At 39.8% G+C, this 23,171-nt stretch overlaps 1 protein-coding gene across 1 annotated transcript in view; it reads left to right on the forward strand.

Annotated features, from left to right (window-relative positions):
• Positions 1–11,214: 11,214 nt before the first annotated feature.
• Positions 11,215–23,171, forward strand: part of LOC139106367 (gustatory receptor 68a-like) — a 134,331-nt gene continuing 122,374 nt past the window's right edge. Inside the window, exon 1 of the mRNA XM_070663081.1 lies at positions 11,215–11,936. Coding sequence (XP_070519182.1) covers positions 11,881–11,936 — 56 coding nt within the window. The 5' untranslated portion in view covers positions 11,215–11,880. The remainder of the gene's footprint in view (positions 11,937–23,171) is intronic.

A 23,171-nucleotide genomic window follows, 5' to 3' on the forward strand; every position in this document is an offset into this window, starting at 1 on the left:
TTGCAAAACTGTCGGTGAGAAAAGTGGTAAGCGGCGGGTGCGACAGAAAGTCCACCAAAGGCGAAGCGAACGAGAATATTACTTAATGGTCGAGTTCGACAAAGAGGCAAGCATAATCGAGATAGCCGAATTAGGCGGTGTTCAAACGCCTGGCTGATACCGCGCCTACCACCAGGGAAATTGATCTCCACATCGGATGCTGATTCTTGAAAGGTGAGGAGAGTAAAGTTTGATTAGGCGGCAGAATTAAAGGAGGAGATACAAGAAGGTGCTGAAATAAGGGGAACCTCGCTTAAGAGGGCCACCACGGGACCTCCATAATCTCTTCCGCCTTCTTATCCACAATTTTCCTTAAGACACGCGGTAATAAAATAAACGGAGGAAACGCGTAAAATTTTAAGTCTGACTATGGGAAAGTGAATGCGTCAATTGACACGGAACCCGGGACAGGAAACCATGAAACGTACGTTTCACACTTAGCCTTCACAAGAGAGGCAAAGAGATTTATATCAAAGGGACCAAAGACTCTATCGATCCGTGTATAAAATATGAGTAGTTACAAAAATGAGATCTTACAAATAACGCCGCGGGGATGGTACGCAGTCGTGGCCGGTTTAATTAACGCGAAAAGGCAGGTGTAAGTCCTTCGAATATGCGAGTTACGCGGAGACACGCGTTGAGCACGTAGCCGATAGATGAGATCCGCACAGAATTTAACAATGAGTTTCACGCTTGAGTTAGTCTTTAAATTGATATCTGTCTGTTTAAATGTTCTTGAGAGCTCGCACTGAGTTTAAACAGTCACAATTATATTAATCGTGAGTTTACACGCTGCGAGATCTGATGAGCTACTGAGCACGAGGTTCAACACGCCTCGTGCTGCAGGGTGATGTCTTCCAGAAGATTCTTGGCGTGTTGCACGCGGCGAAGATGATTTGGATGCGTTGTACTGGAGACAAGGCGATGAGTTGAACGATGAGTAGCACGATGAGTAGCACGATGAGTAGCACGATGAGTAGCACGATGAGTAAGAATTCTGAGAGAAGCACACTGCACGTTGTTGCACACGAGGTGATGCTTGGCACGGCTAGACGAACACTGATAAGCATCGAGCCGGCAACGCCTTCGAGAATCGGAAGCAGTAATCGAACAACGGATCGGTATCGATCCGTCGCCGGTGATCAGCCACGAGGTGCTGCCCTCGCGGCGGTGACATAATTAATTACTAAGTTCAAATCTTGAACAATCCGACAAAAGGCCTTAGGAGATAAGGACCATTCAGTATCTGGGTCAGCGACACGAGATTCGGCATCAGCCACAACATTTTCCAGGGGTGAAATATATGAAACAAAGACAAACAGATTACGCGCTTCGCATTATTGCCAAATTTGACGAGAAATTTCTGTGAGATGCGGATACTGAATGGAACCAAATTTGATGTAAATCAGCGCCGTGGCGTTATCGACCCGAAGAAGAATATTGCAATCTCGCAAATCCTTCGCAAAGCAGCAAATTACATTAAAGGCTGCTTTGAGCTCCAATGCATTAATATGAGAACTTTTATCTTCGGCCGACCACCATCCATGCGTACGAGATACACCACAAGCTGCCTTCTACCGTTCAGAGAAGCGTCAAAGAAAATCTCTCGTTGGAAATTGCCAGGGCGAATGCAATTAAAGAGATTCGGATCTGGCAACCTTTTGATCCACCAAGAAAAATCCGAATTAGGGTAAGAAGGAATTTGCATGTAAACCGAAAAATCGTTATTAAATTTACACAACACTAAAAATTTCTCCGTTCAAAATTTTTGATGTATAAAAGACCATATTGAACTGCCGGACAGATCGAAATAAGTGAGTCTATCATACTGGCGAAGCTCCTTATTGAGTATAGATAGATCTAATTGCCATAGATGAGATTAAAGTTAACAGAGACTTATGACGCGGTAAAGGGATTGATATAGATTACTCTATTGAATTAAACTCAAACCCGAGATATGTACACTTTACCGACGGAACCAGCTGTGACTTGGGGTAATTTATTACAAAACCCATGGAGAGAAGAAGATTATGATTAGCGGTTACATTGGCTTGGCAATCCAAATAAGACGAACCAATCAGTAAGAAGTCGTCAAGAAAAATTACAGATTAAAAACTCTTCTGTCGAAGAAAGGTGAAGACCGGACACAATATCTTAGTAAAGATGTACGGGGTGGTCGATAAGCCAAAAAGTAGCACCGAGTACTCAAAAATATAATCGCGCCACTTGAAACGGAGATACTTCTTGTTCTCCTCATCTATAGATACTTGAAGATATGCGTCCTCTAGATCCAAGGTGGCCATTTACGAGTTGGGTAACATAAGGCGAATAACCGTATGCCAATCTTCCAGTTTAAAATGGGGGGTTCCAGATAAGATTTAAATCTTTTAAATTTAATATAAAACGCTTTCTCCCTGACGATTTATCAATTAAAAAGAAGGTAAAAAGAAATTGGTCCCCGCGGAACTCAACCTGACTTATAACACCCTTGGCTAGAAGATGCTCAATTTTCAATTGGCAGAAACTCTGATCTGCGACGGATAATTCCCTCTGTTTCAGAGTAGTCCTCTCAAGGGGGGAGGAGATGTAAAGAGCAGGCGATAGCCCTGAACAGCTTCCAAAACTATCGCGTCCTTCGAAATTTCCTGCCACTCTGCAATAAAAAGTTGAAGTTGACCTGCAATACTTACATCCTCTGACGGCTGCGTCGGGCTCGTGATTGTGAACGATGATGCTGGCGGCTCCTGGAGTATGAGGCTCCTGCCTGGCGAGCCGCTGTGGAGCTTACAGGAGCTCTCCGGTTTTTTCTACGCGCGAGCCTTCTAGCGAATGAATTAGCCAGGCGTTGAAAAGGCTTCTGTTGTTGTTGGCGCGTCTGTTGACGCAACGGCTGCTGAGTTTTTGCGCCCGGTTGATGAGCCGTTCTGGTAATCTCCCTCCCTATCTTCTCGCAAGCTTGCGCGGCTTTTAAAGAGTTGGCAAAATTCTGGCCAAACAGGAACTCATCAATCCTTGTAGATTCAGCTGCGCTTTTGGCAATAAAATTAAAAGAGGGCTTGGTAAAAGCCCTCCTGGCCAGATTGGAAAGATTAAAAAAATGTCCAACAAGTGCATTCCGTCTGAGAGGAATGGCAGAGCGGACCTTGCCTCTTCCTGGAAAGCGCTAAAAACATCTTCTTTCAACAGGCAAGATGTCTGAGCCAAAGGCGTGTAGGCATGCACCAACTTGAACCTGCGATTTAGTCTGAAACTCGTTTCTCTTGACCACCGAGGGTGCCAGTGCTGACAAAAATTTTTTATTTAACTTGGGCGGTATTAACGCTGGCAGATCAGCTCCGACGTCGTATCTCGCCTGCAAGCTGGAACAGCCTTCCTCAGTCAAGCCCTTACGTGTCTTTGATTGAATGGCTTCCGCCATGAAGAAGTTTCAATTGGAAAGTGTGGGCGCTTGCTTGTCTCCCTCGAACAATTTGCTCGCCAGCACAGCCGCCTCCGAGGAAGCGTCTATTTCCTGAATGTCTGGAGAAACATTCACGACGTCGATAACAGGGATCTCTGTTTCGAGAGGAGCGTTAACCAGCTCACCAGACAAAACACTGGGCTCTGAAAAAAAATTAATGACAGAATGACACAGTCGGTTATGTCCACTGTCTCGACATGTCGACGTATCTGGTTCGACACCCCGGTCGTATGCGACCGTCTGTGCATCTGTCACAAGCTCACTAGAACGCCACTTGGGAGATGCTCTGCCAGAATTGGCCGGCGAAGGTGTCAACGGCATAACCTCAAATCGGTTATACCGAAGGTCGGCAATGAGATTCCGTGTCTGTTGCAAATTTCTTGCACAAGTTGAACCGTCAGGGCTATGTCTGAGATCCGAAGAGCGTTCCGTGGCGTTTTCCTTGTCCGGGGACATGCTAGGCGGCCTCCTAGAGCGCGCCGAGCGATCACGAGATCGCCTGTAATCCAGAGAATAATCCGAAGAATAACGATGTCTCTGCCTCAAAAAATCCTTCTTACGGCTCTTATGCTTCGGCATGCTGTTTCCTAAAGTAAAAACTAAGAAAAAACTTAAATAAATAATGCACGAAGCACTACGTGTTGCACTGTGTAACGAACATGACACAATAAGGTTGCGCGACGCTGCGGGCGTGCCGGTAGTAGCGCGCGGGTGCTGCGCCAGCGCGCGTTTTTTAATTAAGGCTTATAAAATGTGTTGCCTGATAGCGTGCATGGGCATGACTACATAGTGTTAATTCCGAACGAGACAACGTGGCATAATTTATATTATTGCATACTAACAAATATTAAAAAATGTTTTATACAAAAGTTCCATGGTAAAAACACTCCTATTTAACTGCATTAATAAAAATTTTTTTTTATACTTTTTAGAAAAATTTTTTCCAAAATTGGTAAAATTTTTTTTTATTTTATTAAAGTCGTTAAAAAAATAATTTTTACAACGAATTTTTTGTATAAAACATTTTTCGATATTTTATACAGGGTGTCCGCGTTGATGTAAAAAAGCTTTTAATGATAGATAGGGCTTCCGAAAATAAATAGAAAAATCCTATACGGATTTGTAAATTGGACGTTAATAACCGAGAAAACAATATTTAAAGATTCGACGCCTCTCGTGCGAGTAAGAACGCGCCGTTCGAAGCTACCGAGATTAGAGGTATGGCTTGTCTTACTCCATTCACAAAGATTTGGGTAATCTATGAATCTCTGTAAATAGAGTAGGTTGGGCCACACCACAAAATAAAAATAGATATATATTCATAAATAAATATATTAGAATAATTTTGCTGATTCAGAAGTCACGTTGCATTATATGTAAACACAAAAATGTTTGCGTGAAAGATATGATAAAATAATAACAGATCCTGCATAAACTGGAAATAATGCATGTAGGTTTAAAATAAAACTATTTGCAAATTTTTAAAAAAGTATAACAAAACATAATGGTGTATGTAAATTCTGCGAATATTATAAATGTATCAATTATTTTACTTAAAATTACAAATATTTCTGTAACATCTACAAATGACGAAAGAGAAATTAAATTGTACAAAACTATAAAAGATATTATAACAAATTCAATGAAAAATACAACATTTATGATTGTGACGGTCGGCTCTCGCGCAACCTACCCAACAAATACAACAACTCGGTGTGCGCTTCAACGCGCCGCGCTACGCCGTGCCGCCGCCAAAGAGCCGAACGCACATAAGCGTACGCGTATGCAAGAATTAGTTGAGGCTGGCATAAAAACTTTGACCCTATTCGGTTCGGCCTGATTCTGCAATCCGCACAAATTGAGTTAACCCTTTGAGTGCTGTGGGCGCATATATGCGTCCAGCGAAAGCTATCGATATAGCCTGTGGACGCAAATACGTAATCAGCAAATGTTATCAATATAGACTATGGCCACAAATACGTGACTGGTAAAAATGATAGTGTACTATACAATACTCACATACCTCGTTGCTTAGTAACGATGGAAAACAAAATTTTGTTTTAAACGCCACTTCAGTTTGTTTCTGATAACTCATTTTTCCTGTTACGCCGTACAGTTGTAATACGGTTGTTGTTGTTGTATGGACGACGCTAGCCGCGCACCGTCTGTACGGATCGCATAGGCCGCGAGTATTCAGCACTCAAAGGGTTAATTTTTTGCAAGGATTTTTTATAACAGCTTAGGTGTGCTCTCTTAGTGGATGTACCTTAAGCATAGGCGCACTAACCTAATGAACGATAAAGTTGTTGACTTCACGAAGAACGAGCTGATCGCATCTAAGCCTGCCAAGAAGAAGCCAAGACGAGGAAAACAGAAACGGACAGTGCTTTTAACTCCAGCATTCGTCAGCAGCTCACCCAACAGCAACACTGGAGTGTCCACGGAATCTTCAACTACCGAGCTTGCAGCATTGACAAAATCGGTTATTGTCAGCATGGAGGCCTTCCCTGCTGATTCATCATTGATCCGACTAACAACAAGTAAAAAGTCTTCGAATTCCGGCGTCACTATCACCCTGGAACCCAAGGCCGTTAGAGGTTATCGCCCCAAGGTTAACTCGACTTCCAAGACTTTTCCTGCAACCCGAAGGTGCTTGGATCTGGCGGTATACGAGTCCCAAGTAGAGAAATTCACTGCCACTGCTCATTACTCCGCTGCCAGTGACGATTTCCACACAAACAGAAAGAATCTAGTACGCGCTTACTACACAGGAGTGTGGTATTCAGACGGATCTTTGAGTTAATATCCTCTAACGACAAGCCTGTTCAATACCCTGGCGACGAGAAATGGGGACCGATAAAAGTCACACTTACGGCTTTTTAAGTATCATATCGAGAACAATACTAATTATAAAAACTTCGGCATTTTGAAGGCGCCCTTGGGTGTTGCCCAAACAAAATAAAAAATAAATTGTACAAATTTTGTAAATGAGTTTAACTATAAGAAAAGCAAAACAAAAACCATCTGTTCTTCCATATTCCTTGCGTGCGAAGAACGTAGCAAGCTACAGGGTGTCCCAAACAATGTGTCACTCCCAAAAACTATGAGTAGGTAAAAGTAAGAAGAAAGCGTAGGCTAAGTAAGCGCGACAGGCGGCGCTATTCCTAACCATTCGCCTGTCACGATCACTCACGCGCAGTATCTTTGTCGCTCTTACGCGTACATAAATTAATTTTTTTCTCGAATATTATTAAGAATTTTTAAAAATTGCCTTTAACTTTTTGTTTTAGATTCCAATTTTCTACCTATAGTTTTTGAGAGTGACACATTGTTTGGGACATCTTGTATAATGATACAAGCTGAAACTATACTAAAGTTTTAAAATTATTGGGACTCAAACTTACTTGAGGAAGGATTTAATGTTACCGATGAAATCAAAGATTTTGAGAAAAATTATAAAAAACAGAAGTAGAACAGTTGTTCAAAAAAAATAATGAATAACGTTTATAAAAGAAGAGTTATCGAATTTTGGAGAAGCGGAAAGAAAGGACGTTATACTTTATCAACAATATAACATTATTTAAAAAGATGAAGTCATTGCAGCAACTATATAAATGGGAAATCTAAATACGAAATAGTGGTACTTTTAGGGAAAAGTTATTATATAAATTTACTACATATGTTTTGAATAAATTTGAAACGACTTAATTGCGACCACCCAATGTCGGTCTAGCGAAACCCGCCCAGGACGCTCGACGTGATAAGCAGGATTTGACGAGTAGGTCCGAGAGAATTACCGAGACTGAATTTATGACAATCACACAAAGCAAACGTTTATTACAGACGTACACGCAGATACAGAAACGAATGTTGTAACCCGAGTTCCTTAGCAACAGAGTCTCAGGGCACAACTGGCAAGTTTCTGCACAGGCGCGGCAAACTGCCGAATTGCAGAAATTCACCGATCGAGACTTACTTGGTTAAATAACCATGACGGGCATCGAACCTACAATCGAAGTCTATCGATGAAATTTGGTTGATTACTTGTTTTTGCATTTAACAACAGCTTAACATAAATACAAAGCCCTAAGCACTGAACGGAACTAGTGCATTGAGATCATGTACAACGTATAATTGGAGAGTTGTTGCGTGCCGCATTATGGCTTGAGAAAAGAATAAGAGAACGAGAAGACTCGCCTGATCCGAGTTTGCTAGCCATTGTAAATGACACAGAACGCATTAGGATAAAAATAAAGACAATTAAACTTAGAAAAGAACTGGCATTATTGTTTCTCAACGCCACTTTGCCCTTTCGACCTCCCTTGCTCCCAGGTTGACCTGGAAGCGGACCATTTTACACTGACCACAATGCAACACAAAGTATACTGTGTTATATCCCGAGCCCTTGGCAACAGAAGCTCGGGAATAACGCTGGAATGTCGCACGCGCGCGACCGTTTAGCTTGATCGGCAGAATACCGCCGATCAAGGTAACCCGGCATTTCCGGCCGGGACGCGACGTTCGAGGACGATCGCGGTTGCCACCCGCGATTCTGCTGATTGCTATGAATTTTGGCATAGCAACAGTAGGAGATATATAGGGGCAGCCGCGGCCCGGACGGGCAGTCGCAATTAAGAATCGTGCATAGAAATTATAATCCAGTAAATAGCGTGAAGTGGCCATCTGTAATCCGCAAGACAAGGGAAATAAAAGAAATAAATCAACGTAATAAAAAGACGACTTTATTCTTGGCACCCTTTCCGGCCCAGATTACACTAGTCCCTCCGGAGAACGGACCCCACGGCACCTTCCCGGTGCAACAACTGACAATACCGGTGTTATCGCGGCAGTGCTTTACAGACGCAACAGGCAAGTGCGAAATGCATACAAAATAGAGCGGGACGCGATGAAACGCCAGATAAACGCGGGGTGTGAGTATTGCAGCGCAAATTAGAAAACGCGGCACAATCGTAGGCCGGAACAGTATACAAACTAACGCAGTACGCGACAGATCGACGATACGCATATAAGGTGGAAGATTTTAAATTTATTCCCTTTCTTTATTGAGTGTTTACGCATCCGCTTGCTGGTGTACGCGTGCTTGACCGATGTGGGCTCGAGTTGAAAACAGCCCGCGATCAACAGCTCTCCACGTGTTAACTTCTATCCGAGCAATCAACTCGAGCAGGTGTCGGTAGACTTTTTGCCCGCTTACTGCGGTAACGGATGCCGTACAGTCGCAACTCAGTTATCGCTTAAATCTCCAGTCTACAGCTCTCGTTTTCGCGAGAGTTCGAATACGTTAAAATATATTGAACGCTTCGCGAGATAGTATTGTATTGTTCGGTTCCGCCGGAACAGTGCGTATATTACCCGGCTGTCCCGCGTCTCCTTTTGTTGCAAGATTTCCGTCGCAAAGGTGGTCCGCCTCACCTGTCGGTCCGTTACGACAGCTACTACGAGCGATTCAAGATTTCCGATCTTTGACCGTTCCGTCGGGAAAGTTGTATATTTATGTATTTACATGTGTTATGTATTTTTTTTTCTTGAGTGGACTTTGCTTGTGCTTATTATTTCTTTTCTCTTTCCTCGATTGCTCGCACGATCTCTGTATCCCGTCACGTTCTTCCGGGACGAAAAATCTGGTACCTTAATTCGCGTAAAGTGCGAAATACGCGGCTCGCGTATACTTTACGCACATTGAGGGAATTGACAAAGAAGAAACTAATCGAGTTACTCTGTAATACAAAGAGTTTATTTATTATCTATATTTTTTATTAATAACTAATAATAAAATTTTTACTTGTAAAACAAAGAAACGACAATTTAAGTCCTATTCGTAAATGTCAACTTCTTCCTATCACTTTTAATGTATTAAGCGTTTTTCTAATTGTACTGTATCAATCGCTTTCTATGACTGTCATACTTTTCCTTTCTTGTTTATCTCATTGCCTGTCGTCAGGTCTGACTAATTATTCTTCTTCCCGTACGTATATTTTTTCTGTCGTGTAAGACGGCCTGTATTTTATTCGTAGAACATTAATAAAAAAAGTATTTTTTTTTTACACACATATAAAATAAAGCAAGACGCGACAGATTTGGTGAACGCAAAATAGATGCGGGGCGTGAATACGGACGCACGTATACGCGGTGTGCGGGGATATCGAAATTTAGGAGCGAAGGCATTGACAAGGCGTCGCTAACAGAGATTCTTCGGCCGAGATGGAGAACATTTTGCCTCGGTTGTCACGAAGGACAGCTTCGGTTAGTCCGTTCGTCGATAACTCAGGGCCAAGAATACTCAGCGGGGGTGGAGTGCGCTCTACTTCTCGAACCGGTTGTACCGGCAATTGCTTACAAGATGAATTTCAGAACGAGCACCACGAGTTTCTGGTCGAGACAGAGTATTCTATACCCCGTTTGTTCACTTGTTTAGGAATCAAAAAAAGCTCGGTTACTCGTATTAAGCGAGTGAATCGAGAACGATGTCAATGTGCCTCGTCATTGCCCTTTTATACGGCAAAAAAAGCAATAGGGGTAATTCGTTCAATAGAGCAGTCACCGCCAATTATTGGTGATGTCGAGGCGCTCGGTGCGACACGACTCGGAAATGTGGGGCCTCAACATCGCCAGTGCGTTCGACTATATTTGGTCCCGCTTGGCTAAGTCCGCGCGTTGGATTTTGACGCATAACGGCGATCGGTTTACCATTGTTCTCTTGTCGCTTGTGGAAATGCTTAAAAAAGGTTGGAGCGCACCGCGCCCAAAAATCCCACCGGATGGGTTTTCGGTCCGGCGTCTGGCTGATGTTTGGTCGAAATGTTACACTGCCGGGATATATTATTACACTGTGATTTAAAAAAACTACTAATTTTTAATTACTACAATAATAAAATATGTTACACAATCATATGTTTGTGATAATCACTATAGTTATCTGTGAAGTAATAAACACAGAAAAGAGTTAATTAAAGTAAATTTAAACTTGAAATAGAGTGTTTTAAGCGTAACGCTGCTACTTAAGCGTAACGGCTGGGCTACTAATTGGAAATGTGTTCTTACACGTCATAAGAACTTTAATAATACACTGCTCAAAAATGATATAGCATAGAAAAATTTTATGCAAAAACTTTATGCAAACTTTGACTGACGGTAACTCCGCGAAAAATTATCGTAATATTATGATTTTTTTTTTTAATGAAAGCTTGAAATCTCTACTTTAAGATGCTGTAGTTGGATTTAAATTTTGATTTATTTTCACTACTATAACATCTTAATATGTGAGAACATGTTTAATGTATTAAAAATTACAAAGTGTAACGGAACGTACGGATTTGCTACAATTTTTTGGATGGATTCTGTTTGCAAAAACATAAAGTCTGAACCTTTCTCTTTAATTTAAAAAAAAAATAAAAATTGCTGCAATTTTTTTTTCGCAAAGATACAGCAATTTAAAGTAACCCTTGCATTTTGGCATATACCGCCGGCATTAGCATTACCCGATGTGCACCACGGGGAGGTTGCCGGTCAGATTTTGCACATTATAGGGCCCTAAAAAAAATCGTTTTTAAGTGTGTGTGCACACGCACGCATGTTAAAAACAATGTGCAAAATTGTAATTTTTAATACATTAAACATGTTCTCACATATTAAGATGTTATAGTAGTGAAAATAAATCAAAATTTAAATCCAACTACAGCATCTTAAAGTAGAGATTTCAAGCTTTCATAAAAAAAAAATTCATAATTTTACGATAATTTTTCGCGGAGATACCGTCAGCATAAAATTTTTCTATGCTATATCATTTTTTAACAGTGTATTAAACTCATTCTTTTTACGACTGTCTAATAATTACATTGAGAAATATTATATATTAATAAAATAGTTTTACAACAAAAAATCTGTGGATCATCTCTGATACTATTTTTGTCACACAACTTTCTAGTTTAACATGTATTTAAATTATTTGTATTAAATAACTATATATACAGGGTGTTCTAAACATACATGTAAAGCATTTGAGAGTAGATAAAACTGATTAAGACAAATAATTAAGTCCTATACGATTTTGCAAAAGTTGCCGACTATTATTGAGAAAAAAATTAAAATGTTTGAAGTAAGATCGACAAGAAAGTTGCGGGTGAGTGAGTGCGTCAGACGACGGCATTTGTAGCAATCAGAAGCTCCATACGTGTTTAAGACATCCTGTATAAAATGTTTTTATTTACGTACATAAATATTGATAAAAATTTAAATGTGGCAGATGTGTTCAAATAAAATTTCAGAAGACCAACACTTTAATTAGCAATGTAATACTTTGTGTAAATGAATCGAATGTCAAAATTCATGAACAACATGAAAATAAGTCTATTGCGTTTGTCATGACAAACTACAAAAATCACAAAGCTAAAATAATGCATCTTATTCAAACGTTAAGGTAAGATAAATAATAATAATAAAATAATAATTTTTGTTTTTGTATAGTTATTGATAAATGACTTTACAATTAATTTAGTTTAATTTTTTAAATAATTATTAAAATGTTGAATAAATTTTTGTTGTTTTTTCGTGAAAATTAATGCTATATTTTAAAAAATCAGAAAAAAACCTGTCATTGAAAATATTGTGCATTGCTAGCCACTATTTTTTCATCGTTCTGGCAGTATTTGAATTTCACGTCGAAAAAACGACACGTCTTTTGATGCTATCCAAGAGTCGATTTATTTTTTAGCATCTTTATAAAAATGGAAGTGCTGCTCAGTCATGCTATGTGCCATCGATCGGAATAAGTGGTAGTTAGTAAAAGCAATGTTCGGTGAATACGATGGGTGGGGTAGGACTTCTTATTTAAGCACTTTGAAGTAAGAATTCTCCGGTTTGCAACATGTAGCCGAGCGTTGTCATGCTGCAAAATCATTTTGTCGTGTCTCTACTCGTATAGCGGTCGTTTTTTTTTGTACTGCTCGACTCAAAAGCATCAAGTAGTTGGTAGTGTAATGGTTTTCTTCGGTTTAAGCAATTCATAATAGACTATACTCAGCTGATTCCATTAAATGTACAGCAGAAGTTTAGAAACATGGATAATAGGCTTTGTCGGCGATTGTGATGCATTGCTGGGCTTACTCCACGATTTTATATGCTTAGGGTTATCGTAGTGTATCTATTTTTCATCGCCAGTCACTACACGATGCAAAAATCCTTTTTTTAATTTTACTGCATGTCGCTTTCGACAGAGTATAGTAGCCATATGTCTCAACAAGAATTTAAAATAAAGTAATGCAGTAAAATTCCCAAATACTTTTTTTTAGTAGTAGTTGTTTCTTTTAATAATATAGTGGGTGTGACATTTAAGCAACTTGCAGTCACTTAAATCTACAGATTTTTTGTGACTCCCCACTGTTTACCGAGGGTGGTTAATTAGCCTAAGTCTGACATGGCCTGCCAGGTTAATTAGGATTTTCACCCTCGCCTCTTTGATGTCGCTTGGGTTAGTAAACGTTTTTCCCTAAGATTTGTATCTTTTTACTGCCAGAACGGGACAACGACACAGACTGTACGTGCTATCTTCGTCTTTTTCTCCACATAATCTTCACTTCTTGTGTTCAAGTGTACTTTTTTTTTCTCTTAACATGGGGAAATACATTTACAGATACTCTTTTTCTTGAAAAAGAGGGTTATACGGAACTCAAGTCTTATGCCGGAAGGCTGTCCACTATCCGCTAACAACTCCACGATGGCCAGCCTGGCGCCTTTGACTTGGGAAAGGTCGAAGAAAATGCCGCACATTTCTTCTTAGCACTTCTCTCAACGCCGACTCACGCTGGTGTTATTGGATGAGTCACTCTGCACTATCTTCCATTGAATAAAATAACCGATTTTCTTTTGGGTCGGGTCTAAAACACCCTAACCACTTTCTCATAAGGGTGGTTATGAGCATGGCTTCCCAGCCATTATGAGCCCATGTCACCCTTTACCGTCTCACGAGAAGGAGGGTGAACGTTCCACCGCGCCTCTAATATATGGAACGACGGTCGAATACTTATTTATCCGAGCGTTTGTATGATTTGGCGTGGGACGGGAAAGGAGAGAGGAGGTTTGCACTCCTCCGTTATTCACAACCCAGCGCGAGCTACCATCTAGGACGGGTTGAGAGGTCCGTCGCCCTCTGCGTTTTTTGTCTTGAAGGGTCGGGCGTGAGCGCCTGGGGAAAGTGACAGTGATCTCTTTCAGCGTCTGCGTTCGCTCCTTTTCTCTACACCCAGCAGTGGACAGAAGAGATGGTGGTACTGGTGAGCTCACGCCGTTAACGTTAGCGAGGGCTGGCAAAGGTACTGCAGTTGGTTGCCCCTGCCATTTTCTCTCGGCTTCTTCCTTCTTCCCCATCACTTGATCACAGAAGAAGGAGAAGACCTCCCACTGATCTAAGTTCTTGACAATGGACCGGATGACGCTCGCAAGCGTTAAATCCGGACCACTGCCCGGACCAGTTTATTCCGCTGCTTATCCCATGCTGGAAATTCGTTCAGCGTATGCTGAGCGGTGTTCTCGGAAAAGTTACAGTAATGACATTTTCAGTTGACTTCCTTCTCGATTCGGAACAGGTACTTCTCGAAACAACCATGCCCCGAGAAGACCTGAGTCATTTCGAAAGTCGGACCACCGCCCAGCACTTACTTACATGTTGAACCATTAAGCTAGCAACGGCTATATAAGCGTTATAGTGCGCCATCCCCAAGGAGGTTTGAACCAAACATCGGATTTCATTTTGTTTAAAAATTCTGGATTTTTCCAGTTGTCCCTGGATGGCTGAGTATTTTTACGGTCCTTATTCTGGTATTTTCTGTGTGTGCGTAAAGAAGGGATCGTGTAGAAATCCAAGCGCTGCATGGCCGATCCCAGAATCCTTTCACTGTCCCTGACAGTACAGTCTGTATGCCGTTAATTTGGTTAATTAAGTTGAAACGACCGTAAATCCCTGGGCCTCGAATATCGGGCCAGCGGTAAATGTCCGAATATGCTCGCTGGGAAACCAGGATTCGAGAAAAATTTATAAGGTCCTTAAAGACACCGAGACTTGGTTAACCAATTAATTGAAAGTTTATTCAATTAAATAATAACAATGTGACAAACGCGTAGTTGTGATGTCGTCGAACGAAATAACAAATTAAGAAAAGAATTAGAAATGCAGCGGTATCGCGTGTACAGAAACGTTTCCGCGTCGGATCGATACGGCGGTTATCGATACGCGGATCTTCAATAGGCGGGCCGTTACAGTAATTTCGGCAGCCGCATAAATAACGCCCTAATAGATCGCGGAGATGGTCGTGCGAATCTTATTCGCGGCCGCGAGCCTAGGCGTGGCTTCGAGCGCGTACGAGACGCGGGACGCGGTAAACGCAAGATGTCGGATATCGCGACGCGAACGCGGTTAGAAGTAGATTCGGATGAAGCACCTGTTCGGTGTGGCAGTAGCCGAAATTGCTCGGCCGAGGCGGAGATCACTCCACCCCGGTTTTGTGCAACAGTGCGAGAGGAAAGTCGCCTCGGTATTATGACACAGCAGACACGGGATCGAGATCACTCGAAGAAGGCGAAGTGCGCTTCACCTCACGAGCCGGTCGTGCGTATCGATAATTACTTTTGGCTTAGGAAACTACTTGAGCGAGCGTCAGGAGTGCCTGATCGAGGCAGAGTGCGCTCTATCCCGTTTTCGTGCTTCGCACTAAGAGTCGGTCGGTCCGGATATTCACGGTTAGGCAAACGGATCGAGAACGGTGACAGCTCGATCAAATTCGCCTTTTTATACGGAAAAGGCGAACGCCAGGGGTATCCCGGCACATGGCGCTTGACGCGGTATTCCGCGGTACCGAACGCAGCGTGTTCGCTCGACCGAGCCCGGGGCCGCTCATGTAAGTCCGCCTCGCGGGACTTAGCGCGCACACGGTAATACATTATCGTGCCGATGATCGGTTTCTTCGGGAGCGCTCCGCGCTCCATATTCTGGCCGGGAAGGTGGTCATCTCGGCCTCTGGTGGATCGTGTCCGGGAACGATGCTTATTTCTGGGGGCATCGTTACAAAGTGATTAGTTAATCTACAAGGTAAAAAAACAGCACCTCTTGAAGTGCCACTGTCGGTGTCGTTTTTTGATTTCTTACTGCAGTTTTCATATAACTTCCCTGTAGACTTTTTAGTAGATTCTTCATCTACACCTTTCTCACTCTGAACCATTAGATTACTGCTGCATATGTAAGCTTGGGCAAGACTTAGGCTCTGTACATACATCCACAGTACCAGTCTCGTTTTTAGGTCTCAAGTTTTTTTAGAAGCTCTTTTATAGGCTCATAGGGTAATATATAATTTTTTCTTTTTATCTTCTAAGTGAAGCTTCCAGCTCAGCTTTCTATCTAGATGAACTACCAAATATTTCACTGAAGATACATATTTTAATTTCTTTCTCCATAGTTTTAATAGACTAATGGGTTCAGACTTGTATTTTCAGGTAAATATTATAGCTCAGATTTTGTTGAAAAAAGCCGTTAGACCTCTAGCCAGACACCAGTGTTATGTGATCTTGAGTGCTGTTTTTATGAGTTTTCTAACTATCGTTAGAAATTTTCTCTTCGCTATAATGGCACGTCATCTGCATAGCCATATATAAGGAGTCTTGACGTCTGAAGTTCATCTAAAAGTTGGTCTACCACGATGATCCACGACAGCGATAAGAGTACTTCTCCCCTATGGGTATCTTTTGGCAGATGTGTTTTGGACTGTGATTCTCCTCCTTCCCCGTGCTCGACGTTTAGTTTTCGGTTCACCAACATACTCCGGGTCCAGTCTATCAATGCCTCCGGCGTTCTACGTTTGTTTAATGCTTCATATATTACATCATATGAGGTGCTATCGAAAGCGTTCTCGATATCCAGAAAGACACCTGTTCAATTGACGGAAAATTATATTTCGCTAGCCCGAAAATTTGTCTTAACTCCCGATCATTTCAGTGTTGTCATCGTTCTGTATATTATTCTTGTCGGTCTCCTTGGACCTTTTATTGTTTATCACTGCTTCGCTTTCTTCCGACCAAGTCAGTCCGTTCCTGTTTTATCTGGTTTTCCCTCTGTCTTTCCTCAAATTCCTCGCCCGGTTTCCTCAAAACCTGGGCTCCGTTCAGCGAAAAATCGAGCAGTTTCGCTCGAACTCCGATACTGTTAATATCGAAAAAGTAGCTCGTCTCGTTGTCACTGTAGCTATCCATCTCGCTTCAGATTATTTTTTTGGTTTTCACCGCGCTTCTAACGGCTTCAAATTGTATTTGTCAGTCGCGGAATTCATCAGTCTTTTTTTTTTTTTTTTGTTGTATATTTCATGCTTTTTTTTATACTGCAAAATTTCGCGTCCGCGGCTATAATCGGCTCGTGTTGCAAGATCTCCGTCGTTCGCGTCAAGATCTCCGTCGATCGAGCGATTAATTTAGTCGCTACTGAAGATCTCCGACGGGCTAGCCGAGTTAATGAAGATTTCCGCTCGCTATTTGTTTCGGTCTTTGCGTACAACCACTTAATTCTTGAGCTTTTCTTTATTAATTTGTTAAATATATCTAATATTTTTGTTTTAATTATTTTGAGTTCTGATTCTTTTATTTGCTAATTGCGTTTCTCTTGTTTCATCTTCGTTCCGTGCACCGCATCGAGCTCAGTGCTGAGCAAATTTCTTAATTATTCCGTGATCGTGCGAATTCACGTACAACACCCAAGACTTATTATGTATTCACCAACTAGCCCTCTACCCGTCCTACAAGGTAATGCAGTGCTGTGCCTGTAGACCTCCCTTCTCTGCAGGCGTATTGGCAGGGGACTAGCGGGCGTAAATTTTTTCTAGATATCCGTGAATCAGTCTTTCCAACGTCTTTAAAGAAAGAAAGTCAGACTGATGAGTCTGTAGTCTTTGGACACGATGGCCCTTATTATGAACTCACATTTAGAAGCGACATTAGTTAAATGTGTTTCTAAATGTGATTGGATAAATATGATTGTATTCTGAATTCAAACTTAGAGAATGATATTAAAACAATTTAAAAAATTTATCAATCTTGATAATGCGCGTATATATAAAAGGTGTCATTAACATGTCGTGAATGTTTTATAAGAATAAGTTTAATTATTTTAAGTCTCTTCTCAGTCACTGCACTGTTAAATTGGTGCACACTAATGCAATAAGTTGAAGTAAAACAAATATAATTTCTTTCATTCTAACTTACTACACCAGTTCGACGTGCAATGACTGAGAATAGATCTTTTAAATGCCTAAAACACGATAACAATAGATATAGTTGACGAAATTTATTATGTGATCAAAATTCGGAAAGTAAATGCTGTTCGTGATCGTGATCCGCGAGGTTTTTAAAATAGAATAAACCCGTTTGTTCGCGCATACACGTAGATTCGTTTGAGCGACCGAGGAAACGTGGAAATTTACTCGATCGCCCGACATAAACACGTCAGGTGTTTTCTTTGCGATCGAGCATAAGGGATCATGCATTTGAAGCGTGAGGACCATCGCGTGATCGCGAGGAAACCAATAAGCGTCTCATCGTTTTTGCATAATCTAGTAGGGTTCTGCTTGCTGATTCCGGCTGAACTAGTCGGTAAAATAAGTCGCTTTTGAGATACCGTATAAAGATCTCTTATTCGAATTGTCGCAATACCGCTCATTGTTCTCGGCGTTTATTTACAACTTTCTTAATTCTCTTTTTTATCAGAGCGTCTTCGGCGTATTTGAGCTTGCCATTCGAGGCCCGCTCAGGTTGTTGTTATTTTTATGCTATTTTTATGTTATTTCTAATGAGTGCACCTCGTGCAGTGGATTTTCTGCTTCCGGAACGGATCACGGTCGCGGTTGCCCAGCTGCCTCGCTAAGCTTTGTTGCGTGCAAGATCTCTGTTACGCCTCCACCCTGAAAGCTTCTCAAGATTTCCGTTGGGTCGAACTTGCAGCAAAAGACGGGAGACTCAAGATTTCCGTTTCAAGTATTTCATTTTTTTCTTTTTTTCTTTCTTGAACTCTGTTCCGCCAGCGTATATTAATTACTTAGTGAATTAAGAAAGTGTTGTTTGGTGTGCGTCAAATTTAGTTCCTTTATTTCATTTCGTTTCCTTGATCTAGCCATTTACATCTCTACATTGCGCGACGCCCTTGTCAGGGTGAAATCGGCTTTCACGTATGCTGCGCGTGTTCACGCTACACGTACCGTTGCGTACACCGTTTGAAAGAGTGACGACAAAAGTGGCCTATTTTTTGGACTATAAATTTCAAATTTTTTTTCATGCTAAATAGTACGATAATGGTCGGTATTCATAGTTAATCCTTATATTTAAAATTGTTTTAAGTGCAGTCTTATTTGGTTTTAAATCAATTACAAAGTAATATTATCGTTTTAAGACAATGCTTAAGATGATCTTAAAATGAGAACTGACTATGATTACCGGCCTATAATCGGATATTAATCCCAGTAAAATTTAAAACAAGCATAGGCACGGTTTTGAAGATATTAAGAAATGAAAGTGATATTTTCTCATAACTTATGACTTTACACACTTTTACAGAGATTAATATCGATCTATCATAAAAAAACAAGCATTTTTGCCGTCACTCTTTATAATGAACAGAAAGTTTAATAGAAATGTCGGTTGTTTAATAAATGTGTCGGTTTTTTGATCACGTTAGAGAATGAAAAATAAACTGGTATACATAAATATACCTGTATCTTAAAGGCGCTATAAATGTGCATTCGGAATAAAGGCAACTTTAGTAACGCGCCTCTAAAGTTGGTTCACACTTTTAGAGGCGGCCTTATAAAGGTACTAATAAAAGTAAGCACAGAATACGGGCCGATATATTCATTTTTACTTCACTTTAGTATGAATAATACTTAGATTCCTTCTTACGCTTTTGGTACATATCTGAGTGCTATACTGACTCTCAGTATTTTGGTTAACAAGCCCAGCAGTGTCTCCAGCCCCCTGTGTAAGAGTACCGGGCAGATTACATCGAGCCCAGCTACTTTAAATGGGTTAAAGGTGTTAACTGCCTATTTTACTCTTTTGGAGTGATCGATTTTCGCCGCTAGAGACCATGCTCTGGACTTATATGCTTCCCTGGATTTCTTTCCTGCATTATTGGTCGTGTCTTATTTAATTTGGCATCATAAAAAGTGTATTTCAATCAGATGTTTAAGTGTGTCTTGCATCTTTTTTGTATAGTTGCCATTCGGAAACTTGAGATTTTTATGTTGCGCCTTATGATCCGAGCTAAAAATTCTGTTTATCTTCGAGATTTATGCAGTTTCCTTGATGTTTTTGCAAAATGCTCATCAGTTTCTACGTTTGGACGTGTTTATGATTTTACTGTATTTTCTTTGGGTCCTTCTAAGTTTTTTTCAATGGTCAGCTTGTTCAGTTTTTCTTACTTTATTTAAAGAGCGTTTCACCGCCAATCTGAACTTATTCAGTTCTGTGTTCCACTATGGGGCTTTGGTTGAGCAATTTTTCGGTCTTTTCGGGCAGATGGCTTTGTAAGCCTCGATAATTGCGTGTCCTAGGCTCTTCGTTGCTTTCTCTGAGCTTGTTTAGTGTTGAGTCACTTTGGGATTTTGAATACCTGGGCAGTGAAGTCCACCCTGTATTCCTGCCAATTAGTGTGTCTTGGGCTTTATTTAAAGCTCATTCAAGACCCTTCAGACGCTCACTAACAAGTAACACTAAGGAAGTGTTATAAGGCAATTTTCCTGAAACTTGGCATACAAGTAGTACATGGAAAACTATTAACCACGTATTTTTTTATATCGGCCCAAAAGCCGTTTGGAGGGTAAAAATCACCCTTATTGATTTTGAGGATTGGTTTGACTATTTTATAAATTATTTTGCAGCTTGTCACCCTAATTATTCTTGAAGGATTCAGTTTATCATTATTTTTTTTTCTTTAAACCTTGAGGATAGTGGGCCAAGTGTGCAGTGAAAATTTTTGTTTAGTAGTTTTTAAGTGATCGCAAAATAAAAAGTAATTTTCCATGATTTAAAATTTATTCTGACAAATAAGTAAGTACCTGAGCGGGCCGCTAAGTAGCAACTAGGTTATTAGATTTCGCTCTAATAATTTCAGAACACTGGAAGGTTAAACGCAAAGCTAAAGATCAATTTGTCATTCAGTCATATAATAATTTGCTAACCAGCATAGAGGGCATTTACAATTCTTGTCGATTGATATGTCCAATTCTGACTCGTTTCATTCGCTACGGTAAACTACTCTTATCAAAACTTGAATTTTTTTTTTAACAGCTGCGATATTTATTTCTTATGATTTATAAATATAAAGTACCTGCAAAGATAATGTCGATTAATTAAAAAAACATTGTTCTTTTATTACAAAGAAGTTTTGATTCTTTTGAATACGTGGATGTGGATTCTGATATTACAGACGAGTAAAAATCTTTTGCAGCTAATTTGGAAAATTTAGTTAAAGATGTTATAGATGCACAGATATTTGTTGAAAGCATTGATACTTTGAGCTTTAATGATGAAAGTGTATAACCTAAAGCAATTCCTTTTGAGGAGGTTTCTGAAAGTGATTTCGATAAATTAATAAAAGATTACAAAAAATTATAATTGATATTGATATCAAATATAAATCGAGGGCTGTACACTTTTCACGTTTCGGAAAGACAAAAGCTTTACCTTTAACAATAGTCCAGCACAAATTTAAGCACGTTTCTAATTTGAAGTCATTGTATAGGTGGGAGGCACAAATTAAAAAAAGTGGCACAAAAAATGAAAAATTACTACAAATTTTAAAGTATGTTTTGGATCAATTCAAAATTATCTCTGAAAGATCGCTGCCTATTCATGATGCTAATATAAAAAAATGGGTTTTACGGGCTAGAGATGAAATCAATTTGTTACCGACATTATTCACTGCTTCCACATTTTGGGTACATAATTTTAAAGTAAATCATGTAATTGTATTGAGAAAGATAAATAAATTTGTGACTAAAAAACAAATATTATCGAAGGAAAAATTATTACAAGCGTCAAGTAAATTTGCTTCTAAAGTAAAATCAGAGATTATGTTGATAGCTGAAATCAATATTTATAATTCCGATCAATCAAGGTTTAATTTAAAAATGCATACAGATTGCACGCTTGCTTTAAAAGGATCATTAAAAGTCGAGTGCTTAGAGCAATGTTTGATTTCTTTAACGCACAGCTACACTATTCAACCAATCATTTCTGCCAACGGAGACTTAAAGTCCCCTTTATTAATAGTTTTACAAGAGACTAGTTGTAAATTTGGACCAATAGTTGAGAAAACTTTGTACAAAGCAGACAATATTATCTTATTTGCATCAAAATCAGACAAACTAACATCCGACCTTGCCATTAATTGGTTCACAAACGTTTTTTTACTAAACACCGGGGAAAATTCTGTTCTTTTGTTAGATTCCTGAACTGACCAGACTAAAAAAAAGTTCGACAATATTGATAAAGATAATAAAAACGTTAAAATTTTTACAATTTCCGTTGGAACCATTAGTTTAATTCAACCGCTGGATGTTTACACTTTTAGACCTTAAAAAAATTTTTTTAAACAATTTTCAAATATTGTCATGCAGTATAACTTTGATGTAAATTTACATTTAAGAAATAATATCCTCAAAATACAGTCTTCAATTCATAACCAGTTTTCCTTCCCCAGTTTTAAGAATATATTTTGATACGCTTGGTGGAAGTGATGATATATTGCAGAAAAACCCCACAAATGCGAAACCCCTGCAGATTTCTGTTTGAAAAATTACAATGGTACATGTAAACTCTGCAATGATATTGCAATAATTAAATGTAATTAGTGTATGACATCAATGTGCATGTAGCATTTTTTTGCCATAACAAACGTTAACTCTGCACATTATTGCACTAAATTTAAAGTGTAAGTCGAAACATATCTGAACTCGTGAGAGGCAAGGAAAATCATGTTCAAAAAGCACCCCAATTTGTGAGAGGCAAGGGGACTTACGTTTAAAAAGCACCCCGATTTGTGAGAGGTAAAGGGACTCACGTTTAAAAAGCACCCTGATTTGTGGAAGACAAGAGGACTCACGTTAAAAAGCACTCAAATTTGTGAGAGGCAAGGGGAATCACGTTCAAAAAGCACCCCGATTTGTTATATCTACACGGATTTCTCGCCATATTAAATCCGCCATTTTGAATTCATAAAAACGAGCTTCAAATTCGTTATCAGCGATCACAAAAACCTCTAGTTACCTGATTTCGCAACAATCTTAAAAATAATTCGTAAAATTGTCGAACCAACCCTCAAAATCAATAAGGGTGATTTCTACTTCAAACAGCTTTTGGGCTGATATAAAAAAATACGTGTCTAATAGTTTTCCATGTACTACTTGTATGCCAAGTTTCAGGAAAATCACCGTATGATACTTCCCTAGTGTTACTTGTTACTAACCCTTTTGAGTATTTCTTCATTTAATTTTTGTGTCATCTCTTTTATTAATTCCTCAGATTCTTTTTTTTTCAAACATTTTCTCGACCTTTCCTTGGTAGTGCCTCATTTTTTTTCTGTCCAAATTCTCTTTTCTTTCCATTGCTCTACCTTCCTCTTTTCTTT

The sequence above is a fragment of the Cardiocondyla obscurior genome, linkage group LG11 (assembly GCF_019399895.1).
Source record: "Cardiocondyla obscurior isolate alpha-2009 linkage group LG11, Cobs3.1, whole genome shotgun sequence".
Taxonomy (NCBI): Eukaryota; Metazoa; Arthropoda; class Insecta; order Hymenoptera; family Formicidae; genus Cardiocondyla; species Cardiocondyla obscurior.